The sequence below is a fragment of the Zeus faber genome (genome assembly GCF_960531495.2).
Source record: "Zeus faber genome assembly, chromosome: 22".
Taxonomy (NCBI): Eukaryota; Metazoa; Chordata; class Actinopteri; order Zeiformes; family Zeidae; genus Zeus; species Zeus faber.
The window spans coordinates 1993711-2007769 of NC_137209.1; the positions used below are offsets into that span (position 1 = coordinate 1993711).

At 46.2% G+C, this 14059-nt stretch overlaps 1 protein-coding gene across 4 annotated transcripts in view; it reads left to right on the top strand.

Moving 5' to 3' along the window:
- Positions 1 to 14059, top strand: part of mtm1 (myotubularin 1) — a 65094-nt gene that overhangs the window by 35028 nt on the left and 16007 nt on the right. For all 4 annotated transcript variants that reach the window (XM_080023093.1, XM_080023094.1, XM_080023095.1 and 1 more), the window contains exons 6-8: positions 1334 to 1417; positions 2073 to 2222; positions 4573 to 4758. In XM_080023093.1, coding sequence (XP_079879219.1) covers positions 1334 to 1417; positions 2073 to 2222; positions 4573 to 4758 — 420 coding nt within the window. The remainder of the gene's footprint in view (positions 1 to 1333; positions 1418 to 2072; positions 2223 to 4572; positions 4759 to 14059) is intronic.

The following is a 14059-nucleotide window of genomic DNA, read 5'->3' on the forward strand; positions in this document are numbered from 1 at the left end:
TTTTTAGAAATAAAACAAATTTAGTACGTTTTCGCATAATCAAATTAAAGGAGGACCTGTCTCCCTCCATTTGTAATTAGCGCCCGTGCATAACAGGGACACTCTGCCCCCCTGTAGTAAAATGTCCGGTGTTACCGGTAACACCGGCGTTGTGATGAGTGGGGAAAATTCCTCACCTAATCGAGGCATATCATATATAGGAAGAGTTGGAAGAATAGCTGTTGTGACAAAACATCTCTGGGCCGGAGCTTCCAAAGAATCCCCATTTCAGACATAAAACAACATTTTCAGGAAGTTGTGTTGAAGTTTTGTTTTTTCAAAAAAGTATGAAGTACGACACAGTCATTCTGGATCCAACCCTAAATCAAAAAGGCATGTGTTAATATTCTCCGTCTTACTGGTTACCAACTGGACCAACAGTTGGAGAACAGCCCCTTCCTCAAAATACATCTCTCATTTGCTCTTTCTATATTAACTCTCCAGACCTCTTGGGTCATCTGGGATCAGTCTATGAACTGGACTTGGAGTGAAGACAAATACAGCATTTAGTTATGTTTCACATTGTTGGTGCAAACACTCAGGAGACTTGAGGCTTGCCCCAGCGCTGACTACCTAAATCCAGACTGTAAATGTTGAAACTGCCTTAATAATTGGCCTGTTAACCTAATACTGTATCTGATTGTAATTTGTCTTACCTTAACTTTTTATGTGCTTTATTAGTTTTATGTAATGCCTTTTATGCCTTATCTAAAGCACTTAAACTTGCCTATTATGATGTTCACAACCAAAGTGGTTAACGTGCACACAGTATTTATATAATATATCAAATTCTTTGGTTGTAACATATTGTTATTGAAGACTGACAATGACTGTGATGTACAGTGCAGTCAGTTCCACTACTGGAAAAATATCCTTTTGGTATTCTTTGGATTTAAGAATCTGTTAAAGTATGTAATACACATTCATTGCCTGAAGTTAGGAGCTTAGCTAGTTAAACGTTGTATTTAAGGCTGAATCACAGTAAACTCATGGAATTCTTTGAACTTCATAGACTGTTTTAGCTGCTCTAACCAATGCCTCTATCCGATTCTGTTATGATATTCCCTTAATGAATTATTATTTTTCAAATATTTATTGTGTGTAAATAGCAAGTGTAAATATCTAGCACCAGTAGTCATCCTCAAAACATCATCAAATTAGCGATATCAATGTATTTTGTCATTGCCCCGCCCCACTGCCCCGCCGTGTTGCATAAATTCTTCACACAAAGTTGCTTCTGTACGACTGCAAATGCCATTTCTCTCGCTGTGAATGTGGCCCACCCGCCCTATAGCCCCTGTTTGCCTACCAGAGTCAGGAGAAGTATGAAGAGAATGGCTGGAGTGTTTACAAGCCCATGGAAGAGTTTCGCCGACAAGTGAGTAGTTAGATTTAAGTCAGCTATTATGGATATGTTTTTTGTTTTTTTTGTGTGGAACTCTTTTCTGCATCTTGTTTAAGAGCTTTTCAATGGGTATATTGGAGATGTATCCCCAATAGGCAACAAAATTTGCTATTGTATTCCTTGACCGTCCCATCACAAAATACTTTTCCCAACGCCTTTCCCGGACAAAGTAATTTATTTTTTACATGCTTTTACAGCATTTACAGAAATAAATCGTATTTATTGTAACTAGGCATAAATAATATTAAAAAAACATACTGTATATGGCTTTTATTTACAGTGCTGTGAACCCCCCCTCCCTGATTACCTCTATTATTGCAGATTTGTCCTCAGGGTTATTATTATGATTATTTATAATCATAATAAGAACAATATATTATTTCAGCAAAAAAGGTTATCAAACACCAATGTGAAAGGTAATTTGCACTGTAATTATTGTTGGTGTATTTAGGTGTATATGCCTTTCTTATAAATGGCTCTTTGGATGCTGTAGACATTAAGACAGTAATGTAATGGTAATTAATTAATGCAGTTTAATTCCACTGATTCCAAGCACCTTTGTGGTATTCGGGTAAAATATAAGCTCCAATCAATAGGTTTCAAGATGTTTTTCTCTCACCTCCACAAGGGTTTGCCCAACGGCAAGTGGCGCATCACATTCATTAACAAGACCTACGAGCTGTGTGACACTTATCCTACAATCCTAGCTGTTCCCTTCAAAGCTACAGAGGAGGACCTCAGAAGAGTGTCAGCCTTCAGGTCCAGAGGACGCATACCTGTGAGTAATGATGCATACCTCAGTGCAACTGTGTATGTGTCTAGATGCTGGATTTTTAAGCTCACACAGTCCTTGTACTGTATATGAATGTTCTTGGACTAAACTGTTAAAGGAAGTACTTAGGTAAAAATATAAGTTTTATTTTATTTGATAATATGGATTTTAGGGGTATCCCAACACCTGCACATAATGAGGCTTTGGTGGATGTGCTCCTACGATTCGATGTGACCAATATTAATTTGCCTCCTCTCTAACAATGTAGCCTCGCTCCAAGATTGTCTCTCATTATCTGAGTCCCATTATTACCCTCTAAACCTGACGTACTTTGTCATTAGGTTGAAGTACTTGCTGGGCAGATACAGTTTTGTTTATTATTATAAAACATAAAAAATGGTCAGGTCATACAAAATAAAGAAATGTATATATTTTCGCAGGAGTATACACACACCCACATGCATCACCTTAAATGCATACCTACAAAGATATGTATATGTATATGTATATATATATATATCTATATATATATATATATATGTATATAAATAATACTGTGTGCATATATATATACTTTATATGTACTTTTTATAAAACATAACAACAAATATTGCATTTTCAAGAAGAAAAGTAATAAAGATAAAATAAATATACTATAAATAAATAGTATAAATAAATATATTTTAAATTACAGACCCAAGTCACCAAGCACTGAACCAAACCGAGCAATATTGCTCCCTGCTTATGGAATATTAAGTAAATATAGACCAAAACATAAGTATAAAAAATAAAATGTCCCTATGTTAAATTAAATCTGGCTCACAAGCCTCTCATGGTACACCTATTTTTCCTCCATCCTAATGAAATAAAAGATGTATCTAAGCCATTTTAGTGCGAGAAGTAAGAGCAGGTGAGCAGTGAAGGTTCTCAGCGACAGTTCGAAAATCCTCTAGAAGGAATTTCATCCTCATATATCTGGAACCTTGTCTGTATCAATTGACCCCTAACTTTTAACAAATTTGGTGATTTGCGAGGTCTGACTTTCATTTCTTGCTCACACACACAGGGTGAAACAGTTCAACCTGTCACTATCTCCATCTCCAAATGCACCTAAAGTAAAACGAAACCCAAGTACACATTGTAATAATAGAATAGTACAGGCACTCCTCACTTAATAATCGAGTTCCGCTCCTACGGCTAGGTCGTTAGATGAATTTGTCGATAAGTGAGGAGTCGCCTCTTACTGATATTTCAGTCTTGGAGATTGCGAACGCTAGTGTAGTGAATACTGACCGACTGCGGGAATGAGACTGAGACTCAGAAAGGGTGATGCGAGGTGAGATGCTTGACGCTGAGACGCCGTGCTGCCGTTTCTACGACCAAAGTTCTCATACAATACCGACTAATTGGAGAGCTGGTTGTTAAACAGGTAGGTCATTAAGTGAGGAGGGCCTGTAGTGGTAATATTGGTAGTAGCACTGACAACAATATTTTGTTCAAGTGGATGGATATACATTGACTATGTCCATATGCAGTATAGTAAAGTATATACTATACAGTAAATGTCCACAGTATAGTTCAGGTTATAATCCAAAGTGGTATTTTGAATGTCCTAATGCAAAGTGTCATTGTGTGATGTGAATTATAATCCAAGGTGGTACTGTAATTATGTCCAGTATATTACAAAGTATCGTGGTTTATAATTATATGATGATTGCGGCAATTTCGCCATCACACGCTACCCAAGTGGCATTTTCAGGGCCCTCCGGCACAGAGACACAGACAACGGGAGGTTGTTAACACCAGTTTATTGTAGAGAGAAGGCTTTGTTTGCCTTTATACTGTATATGCTACCAACTTTTGTGATATTTCAATAAAATCCCTTGCCCTAGACAGTAATAATAGGCCTAAATAGTCTGATCCCTACTGCATTTTTTTCCCTTTGGTTTGAAAATCCCTCCTGTTCTCTACCAAGCTTTCTGGAATAACTCCTTTTTTCCATACTACTATCGTTAACTTCCATTAATCAGGACAACACATCAGTTGCACTCTTATAAAGCCAATAAGGAACTCCAATAGGTCTAGGTACCGAAGAGGCTCTTACACACCTCCAATCTAACAATATTTTTGTACCTTGCTCCACCTAGGCATACTAGGGTGGGATATCCCTTTCGCTCTCTGTGTGCCCCCTGCAAACATACTCCACATTCCTATATTAAAAAGAATGTGGGGAAAGAATATTTTGTTTTTACAGAAATTAGCTCATATTGGCTCGTTTGACCACCTTGCTTCAAGTTAGACAACAGGAGATTAATATGCTGACTGTTCCCTCCTTCTTTTGGTCACTCTGTCAAAGGTACTATCATGGATCCACAGGGAGAACCAGGCAGTAATCACTCGCTGTAGCCAGCCCCTTGTTGGCATGTCTGGAAAACGGAACAAGGACGATGAGCGTTACCTGGACCTTGTCCGTGAAGCAAATGGCACCTCCAGACTCACCATCTTTGATGCACGGCCCAATGTCAACGCTGTGGCAAACAAGGTCGGTCAGGGGCTGAATATCATTAGGTGTATTTTCAATTTGAATAGTTGTTTGAAAGTTTATTACATAAAATTGTGTATTCTAGTTTGTCATGACTCGGGAATGTGGAGAAAGAAGTCTATTTTCTTGACTATCCAGTGCTTCTCCCTCAGTGTCACCATCTGTAAAATTGTATCTGAAATCGCTGTGTCAGGGACAATGACAGAAAGGTAGATTTGTGTTTTTACATTTTTTTAATAAAACACAACTGTAGCTCTGGTGTTAAGTGCTATCAATTTGATATTTTGCCCTTTAAGCCTTGAATATGAATTATTTTATGTCATGCACTTCTATCTGGGAAAATATCCAACAATGGTGTCTTGTATATTCTTACGATAACTATAGATGATGCATATTTAGAGCACATCAGAATCATAAATAAAATATAGAAGCCCAAATGTATATTATGAAATCCCCAATAGAGGGTATTTTTGCACCATGAACTAAAACGGCAAATGTACTTCCTGTTAGAATGCTCTTTAAACAAACTGCATTTAATGTTAAGCACTTGAGCAATGGTTTTGTTGCTCATCATTGTTTGTTGCCCGTCACTTTCCAAATCCCTGTTAACACCCTGACAAAAATGTGAAGAAACATTTGTGAAAGATGTCTGTTTGCTGGCTCAGTAAAGGGCAGAGTTTAATCTGGGTCCCTTAAGTTTGAGAACAAGGTAATAATGCCAAGTGTGTGCGTAATGCAGACATTTACGTGTGGAATGATCAGAGACAAAACATAATTAAAGTGACATTTTACTCAAAAATAACAGCAAAACAGTATCACAAGCTGTTAACATATACGTATGTACTTGTACAGCGTAATCCAAGTCTCAGATGTTCACTCATGCTCTGTATTTCCTATCTTTACTAAAATGTTGCATTACTTGGAATTATTCATTTAGCATGTGTTCAGGACAAACTGAACATAGGACTGGATACCCAACACTTGGAATATGCTGGACAAGAACTTTGAGAATTTGCAACAGATATTATATAGCAGACTTTAGCAAATTTAATCGACTTTTATATAATCAATTGATTAATAATTTGCTGCTGTGATAACAATGCCTGGATGAAGTCAGGTTTTGCTTCTGCTTTGGAATCCAATTTCATCATAAAGTCATGCGTGGAAGACTAGTTTTCTTCAGGCGCTCCACACTATGCAGCTTTAGTAACTGACTGTGGACGATGGCGGGTACATGATTTGATGATATGGGGAAACATCTTTACATTAGAAATGAACTCTGAAAGTATTGCAAAAGTTTGCTTTTCTGATGGTTTCCATCTGGCTTTGAATACAGGGCTGCTTTTTCTGAAACAACAATTGCATGATATTTAAACATAGCACCTTTAGTTTTCCAACAGAAAAAAAATCGACAAAATTCAGGCATCTGATAATAGCTGACTGCTATTGTTATTACAGTACTGGACGAATAATCATGACTAGAAATAAAACTTTCCAGAAACAATAATTGTAGTTGTCTCCGACTAAGAACACACATGCTGTGTCCGGAATGGCATATTCGGTACATTCTACATACTAGTGACAAGCATATCCTCCAGTATACTATTTTAGCAAGGTTCAAGATTCAAGAGTTTTTATTCGCCACATACATATACATACTTTCATACATATATACAGTGAAATGTGTTTGCAATGCACCCGGAGATTATGCACAATAGTTACTAACCTGAACATAATAGCTAACCTAATTCCTACCTAGCCAACTAACTGAAACCAACTGATTCCTAAATCGTAATGCAGTTAGTGAATAGAATAATGTTAATAAAATAAAAATAAAATAGACTCAAAAAGATCATACAAAGTGGGGGTACAAAATAGAAGGGAATAGAGTTATGTATATGGAACAGGCTATTTGTATATACAGATATGTGCAGTAGAGTGCATGTGAATAAAGTATGGAGATATACAGTACAGTATACAACAGTACAACACAGCAATACAGTAACACCAAACAGAACAGCAATATAGCGCAGTATGCAGTAACCCAGAACAGTAATATGGTAACTTCAAAGTTCAAAGTGTTTTATTTGTCAAGTGTACAGTATAACACAAGGTCATTCGGTACAATGAAATTCTTGGGGCATGACAGGCAACAACTGCGAAGTGGGCATAAAAAGATAAATTAACAAGGCAACTATATGGAGGAATTTTTTTTTTTAATATAAGATAAGAGTCGAATATAAAATAATTAAAAGAGAGTAAGAGTCGATGTTACAAATACGGGCAAGAGGTCACAGTCTATGTACAAAAAATGAAAATAAGAAAAATAATCCTAAAACGAGACCAAAATAATTGGAACATTGTAGCAGTTCCAACAGAAATACTGTAGGTCAGTCTATTGCACAAGATATGGATATAAATATAAAGTGAAGGAATGCCAGTGGATATGTACATGTAGTTGTGGTGATGTACATTTAATATACATAGGTGACTACAGATGTTGCAGGTTGGGAAGCCTGATGGCCTGAGTGTAAAATCTGTTTGTGAGTCTGGTAGTCCGTGCCCGGATGCTCTAGCAATGTTTACCAGACAGCAGTAGCGTGAACAGTCCGTAGCCTGGGTGGCTGTAGTCCTTTATGATTTTCCGTGCTATCCTAAGCCATCGTGTGCGGTAGATGCCTTGCATGGAGGGGAGGTGGCAGCCAATGATGCGCTCCGCTGTCTTCACTACCCTCTGGAGCTTCTTGAGTCTCCTCAAGAAGAATAGGCGCTTTTGGGCAGTTTTTATTGCCGCGTCTGATTGCCTGGACTAGGAGAGGTCATCACTGATGGACACACCGAGGAACTTGAAGTAGGAGACTCTCCACTTCAGCTACCTCGTTGTGGAGGGAGCGGTCGTTTCCTGTCGTCCACGATCATCGCTTTAGTCTTGCAGACGTTGAGAGAGAGGTTGTTATCCTGGCACCATGTTGCCAAGACGCTGACCTCCTCTCTGTAGGAGGACTCATCGTTGTCGGAGATGAGACCTAGGATGGTGGTGTCGTCCGCAAACTTCAGGAAGGTGTTGGTGCTGCGCATGGCCACACAGTCATCTGTGAACAGGGTGTACAGGAGGGGACTGAGTACGCAGCCTTGCGGGGCTTTGGTGCTCAGGGTCAGAGCAGAGGAGGAGAGATTTCCCATTCTCAACCACCTGGGGGTCTGCCCATCAGGAAGTACAGGATCCAGTTACAGAGGGAGGGGTAAGACCCATCCTGAGCTTGGGAACAAGCTTAGTGGGCACAATTGTGTTGAATGTTCAGCTGTAATCTACAAACAGCATCCTCACGTATGTATTGTTCTTGTCCAGGTGGGAGAGGGTGGTGTGCACTGCCAGGGCGATGGCGTCGTCCGTAGATCTGTTTGGGCGATATGCAAATTGAAGGGGGTCCAGGGTGTCCGGAAGGGAGGAGCAGATGTGGGTTCTGACTCGCCGCTCAAAGCACTTCATGATGGTAGAGGTCAGTGCTACGGGGCGACAGTCATTCAGGCAGGTGATGGGTTGTGTCTTTGGTACCGGGACAATGGTTGTCTGTTTGAAGCAGGTGGGGACTGTTAACTGGATCAGGGAGAGGTTGGATATGGAGGTGAATACCTCTACCAGCTGGTCGGCGCATGCTCTGAGGACATGGCCTGGAATGCCATCAGGCCCTGGAGACTTCAGAGGGTTTACTCTTTTTAGGGCTCTCCTCACGTCAGCCGTAGACAGGAACAGAGTGCAGTCATTCTGGTCCACCGCAAGCCTTGCAGCCGGGGTGGTGTTGCTCGCCTCAAACCGTGCGTGGAAGGTGTTGAGCTCATCAGGAAGAGAGGCGGCTGGCTAGGCATCACTCCTGTTTCTTCCTTTATGGTCTGTGATGGTGCGCAGTCCACACCACGTGTCTGGGGTCGGAACTGTGGTAGTCCGACTTCAGCTTGTCTCTGTAGGCTCTTTTGGCATCTCTGATGGCTTTCCGAAGGACATATCTGGACTTCCTCAAAGCCTCCAGAGCTATAGGCGGAGGACGGTGCTCTGAGCTTAGCACAGACATCACCATTAACCCAGGGCTTCTGGCTGGGGAAAGTCCTGACCTTGACTCTCGGGTTCGATCAATGCACTTGGAGATGTAGGCTGAGACAGAGTCTGTGTATGCATGGATGTCCCCATCAGCTGCAACACAGAACATCTCCCAGTCCGTGGTTTCGAAACAGTCCTGGAGAGTGGCAGTGGATTCCTCACTCCAGCGTTGGACTATTTGACAAAACGGTTTTCCTTGCCTTAATCATTGTCTGGAGTTTGGTAGGAGAGATTGGAGGTGTAATCTGCCTGACCAGAGGCAGTGCGGGGGAGGTGTTTGTAGCTGTCTCGTAGTTGTGAATAATAATGGTCGAGAGTCTGATCACCCCTGGTAGGAAAGTTGATATGCTGGTGATATTTAGGCAAAGCTTTCCTCATATTAGCCCCATTGAAGTCGCCACAAACAGTAGAAGCTGCCTCAGGGTGAACATTCTCCAGTCCATTGATTACTCTGTAAAGTTCCTCTAACGCGCACGTTTTACCTGCCTGCGGGGGTATGTAGACTGCTGTGATTATAGCGGAGCTGAATTCCCACGGGAGGTAGAAGGGACAGACTTTTATAGTTAAGAGCTCCATGTAACGGGTGTGGTTAGGACCCAATTGCAGCACAAAGACAGGCAGGGATATTTGGTAATGTCTTTTATTTGTAGAGCAGACGGAAGACAGGCAGGGCGCAGGCAGGATACATCGTCGGGTACAGGCAGGTTCGATAACGAGGAGTGCAGACAGAGACAGGCGGGGGGACAGGCAGGATACGTGGTCGGAGCGAGGCAGAGTCGGTAGCGCGGAATCAGTCTGGAGAACGCTGGAGAGTCTGGTGCAAGCATCGAAGACAATCTGGCAATGGGTGACTGGTGAGAGAGGCATATATAGTGTGGTTAGATTGCAGATCTGGAACAGCTGTGTGCGCAGGTGAATAGAGTTGGGCTAATGGGACAGGTAAGGAAAGGAAGGGGAAGGTAGAAGAAGGCGGAGATCATGACAGAACCCCCCCTCAAGGGACGGCTCCTGATGTCCCAAACAAACAAAAGAGGAAAAAAATAATAATAATAACACAAAAAGTCCATGCAGGGTGGGAGGAGGGGGTCCGGAGGAGGGCTAGTACTCATCGGAGACCCCGTCCATCTCCACGTCCTTCGCTAAATGGGCCACGTGATCGTCATCGGAGTAGTCGGAGACCCCATCCATCTCCTCGTCCTCTGCTAAATGGGCCACGTCCTCATCGGAGGAGGGACCCCCCAGGGTCGACATCCTCCGCCTCTGAAACATCGCTGGAGGACGCAGACAAGAGAGGTGGTGAGGTCTGCGGTCGGGAGGGTTGACCCGGTCTGGAGGGCTGGTCAGGAAGGCGCTGATGGAACCTCCTGATGAGGGTGTGGTCCAGAATGTGCTTCGCAGGGACCCAGGACCTCTCCTCTGGGCCGTAACCCTCCCAATCCACCAGGTACTGCAGGCCTCTCCCACGCCGGCGGGAACATAGGAGACAGCGGACAGAAAAGGCAGGACCCCCGTCAATGAAGCGCGGAGGAGGCGGGGGAGGCGCCAAGGGGACCAGAGCACTCTCCCGGACTGGCTTGACCTTGGACACGTGGAAGGTGGGATGGACACGCATGGGCCTGGGGAGCTTGAGCCGCACTGCCACCCTGGTCTCACTGGCCGATAGGAGAGGGAGAAATTGAATCAGGTTAGGAAGAGCGCCCACGGGCCTGACGGGAGTACAGCCTCCTGGCGGACTGGATATACTCCAGGTTCTTGTGGTCAGTCCACACCAGGAACGGCAGCTGGGTTCCCTCTAGCCAGTGTCGCCACTCTTCCAGGGCCAATTTGATGGCGAGAAGCTCCCTATTCCCGATGTCGTAGTTCCTCTCAGCCGGGGTCAAACGCCTGGAGAAGAAGGCACAGAGATGAAGTTTCTGATCGGAGGCGGTTCTCTGGGACAGGACAGCTCCGACCCCCACGTCGGAGGCGTCCACTTCCACCACAAACTGCCGTTCGCTGTCAGGCAATACCAGAATGGGGGCTGAAGTGAACCGTGCCTTCAGGGCCAGGAAGGCGTCGTTGGCGGCGGCGGACCACAGGAACGGCACCTTGGAGGAGGTTAGGGCTGTGAGAGGGGCCGCCACACCGTGCTGTAGCCTCGGATGAACCTCGGATAGAAGTTGGCAAAACCGAGGAAGCGCTGGAGCTGTTTGCGGGAGTCCGGGGCGGGCCAGGTGGTGACAGCGGAGACTTTGGTGGAAACCATCTGGATGGTCCCCCTCCCTCCGACATACCCCAGGAAGGAGACGGATGGGACGTGAAACTCACACTTCTCTGCCTTCACAAAGAGTGAGTTCTCCAGGAGGCGCTGCAGGACCGTCTGGACGTGGTGGACGTGCTCAGCTTGGGAGAAGATCAGGATGTCGTCGAGGTACACGAAGATGAACTTGTTGAGCATGTCCCTGAGCACGTCATTGACCATGGCCTGGAAGACGGCGGGGTCGTTGGTGAGGCCAAAGGGCATCACCAGATATTCGTAGTGACCGGAGGGAGTGTTGAACGCCGTCTTCCATTCGTCCCCCTTTCGAACCCGGACCAGATGGTAGGCGTTGCGTAGGTCGAGCTTGGTTAACACCGTGGCCCCCTCCAGGAGTTCGAAGGCTGATGAGATTACATTACATTACACTTCATTTAACAGACGCTTTTATCCAAAGCGACTTACAATTGTTCAATCACCGACGGACGCAGCCATCAGGAGCAATTAGGGGTTAAGTGTCTTGCTCTACACTACACTACAGCATGCTAGCAGGAGGAGCCTGGGATCGAACCAGCAACCTTTAGATTACTAAACCACCAGCTCTACCGCCTGAGCTACCATCCCCAACAAAGATGAGGGGCAGGGGATAGCGGTTCTTGACCGTAATGCCGTTGAGACCACGATAGTCAATACAGGGGCGAAGCGACTTATCCTTCTTCTCTACGAAGAAGAAGCCAGCCCCCGCCAGGGATGACGAGGGACGGATGATGCCCGCCGCAAGAGCGTCATTAATATAAGTGTCCATGGCCTCTCTCTCCTTGGCGGACAGGGAGTACAGGCAGCCTCTGGGGGGGGTGGAGCCGGGCTGGAGGTCGATGGCAATATCGTATGGCCTGTGCGGGGGAAAGGATGTCGCCTTGGTCTTGCTGAAGACCTACCTGAAGTCGAGGTACTCGGCGGGGACCCTGTCTGGTGCGGAGCTGGAGCTGGTGGATGGCTGAGGTGCAGCGGCTTGCTTCAGGCAGACCTGATGGCACACAGGACTCGATCCCAGAATAGCCCCTGTGGTCCAGTCGAGGTGTGGGTTGTGACGCCGGAGCCAGGGGAACCCCAGGAGGAGAGGGTGACGAGGTGAGTGCAGGATGCAGAACTGTATCGTCTCGTGGTGGTTGCCGGACAGGAGCATGCGGATGGGAACCGTCTGATGGGTGACTGTCCCTAGGAGGCGGCCATCCAGGGCAGTGGCAGGAACCAGAGAGGGCAGGAGAACTCGGCCAACACCCAGCTGCCATGCTAGGTTATCGTCGATGATGTTAACATCGGAACCAGAGTCAATAAGTATGGCGAGGGAATGTGAGCCTTGGGGCAGCAGCAGCCGAGCCTGGCACAGGGGGCGAAGTTTGGAGGAGGATTTGGAGGTGTGGCTCACCAGGAACTCCTCTCCTACTGGCGAGCCCGGCCCTTTTACCGGACACCCGGAAATTTAGTGTCCAGCTAGACCGCAGTAGAGGCAAAGGTTCCCTGGGTGAGGCTGGCCCGGCCAACCCGCATGGGAGAGGCCTCACTCGTGGGTTGACGGGCCGGAAGAGCTGGCGGCCCAGAGGAACCCGGAAGACGGGTTGCTGGGCGGCGCTCCACTTGCCTCCGACGCCTCTCTCGCTGCCGGGCCTGGATGCGTCGGTCGATACGGGAAGCAAGCTCAATGATGCCATCGAGAGAGGTGGGCAGGTCGTGGGAAACTAGCTCATCCTTCATGTACTCTGCTAATCCCATCAGGAACGCGTCAATCTGGGCTGCCGGGTTCCACTCGCTCAGTCGAGCCTGGGTGCGGAAGTCGATCGCGTAATCGACCACGGAGCAGGACCCTTGACTGAGACCCAGGAGACCACCAGGACCTTGTGTGATGTCACTCCGAACACCTTGCGGAGCTCGGCGGCGAAGGCGTGGAAGGAGGAGCAGGCTGGTGTGCGTCGTTCCCACTCGGCCATTCCCCACAGCCGAGCACGGCCCGTCAGGTGATTAACGGCGAACGCCACCCTGGCATCCTCGGAGGCGAAGGTGTGGGGCTGCAGAGCGAAGAGGATGGAACAGTTCGTGATGAACAGACTACAGCTGTCTGCGTCTCCGGCGTAGCGTTCTGGAACCCCCACCCGGGGCTCCAGGGAGTACACAGGCTGGGCCGGTGCTGGTGGAGGTGTGTCCGGGGAAGCAGGCGGCGGGATGAACTGACCGAGAGCGCTGGTGAGCTGCTGGACCTGGTCGGCTAGCTTGGCGAGCCCTGCTCCTGGCTAGCCGCTGCTAGCCGAAAGTCCACTTAGGTGGAGGCTAGGACAGCCTCCTGGTGTTGGAGCTGTGACTCCATCCTTCCCAGGCGTGCCAGTGACTCGGGTTTGTGTGCTGGGTCCATTGTTGGCCAGATTGTACTATAACGTGGTTAGGACCCAATTGCAGCACAAAGACAGGCAGAGATATTTGGTAATGTCTTATATTTGTAGAGCAGACGGAAGACAGGCAGGGCGCAGGCAGGATACATCGTCGGGGACAGGCAGGTTCGATAACGAGGAGTACAGACAGAAGACAGGCGGTGGGGCAGGCAGTATACGTGGTCGGAGCGAGGCAGAGTCGGTAGCGGGGAATCAGGGTTGTTGGGCTGGTGAGGGTACTTCATGATCCTGCAGGCTCTGCTACTACAGGGGAGGGTAGTTCCAATAGTACGTTCACCTGAACGCGCCACCTGCTGCAGGGCCCGCCTGTCCTGAGCAGTACAGTTCCCAAACCAGGCAACAATGTTGCCTATCAGGATTTACATTTACATTTACATTTAGTCATTTAGCAGACGCTTTTATCCAAAGCGACTTACAAGGGAGAATGACATTCAAGCTACATTGCGACAGAGAGTAGTGTAACAACAACATTAGTGTAACAATAAATACTGCTAGGTAGTGCTAAGTAATTGTAGGTTAGGACAG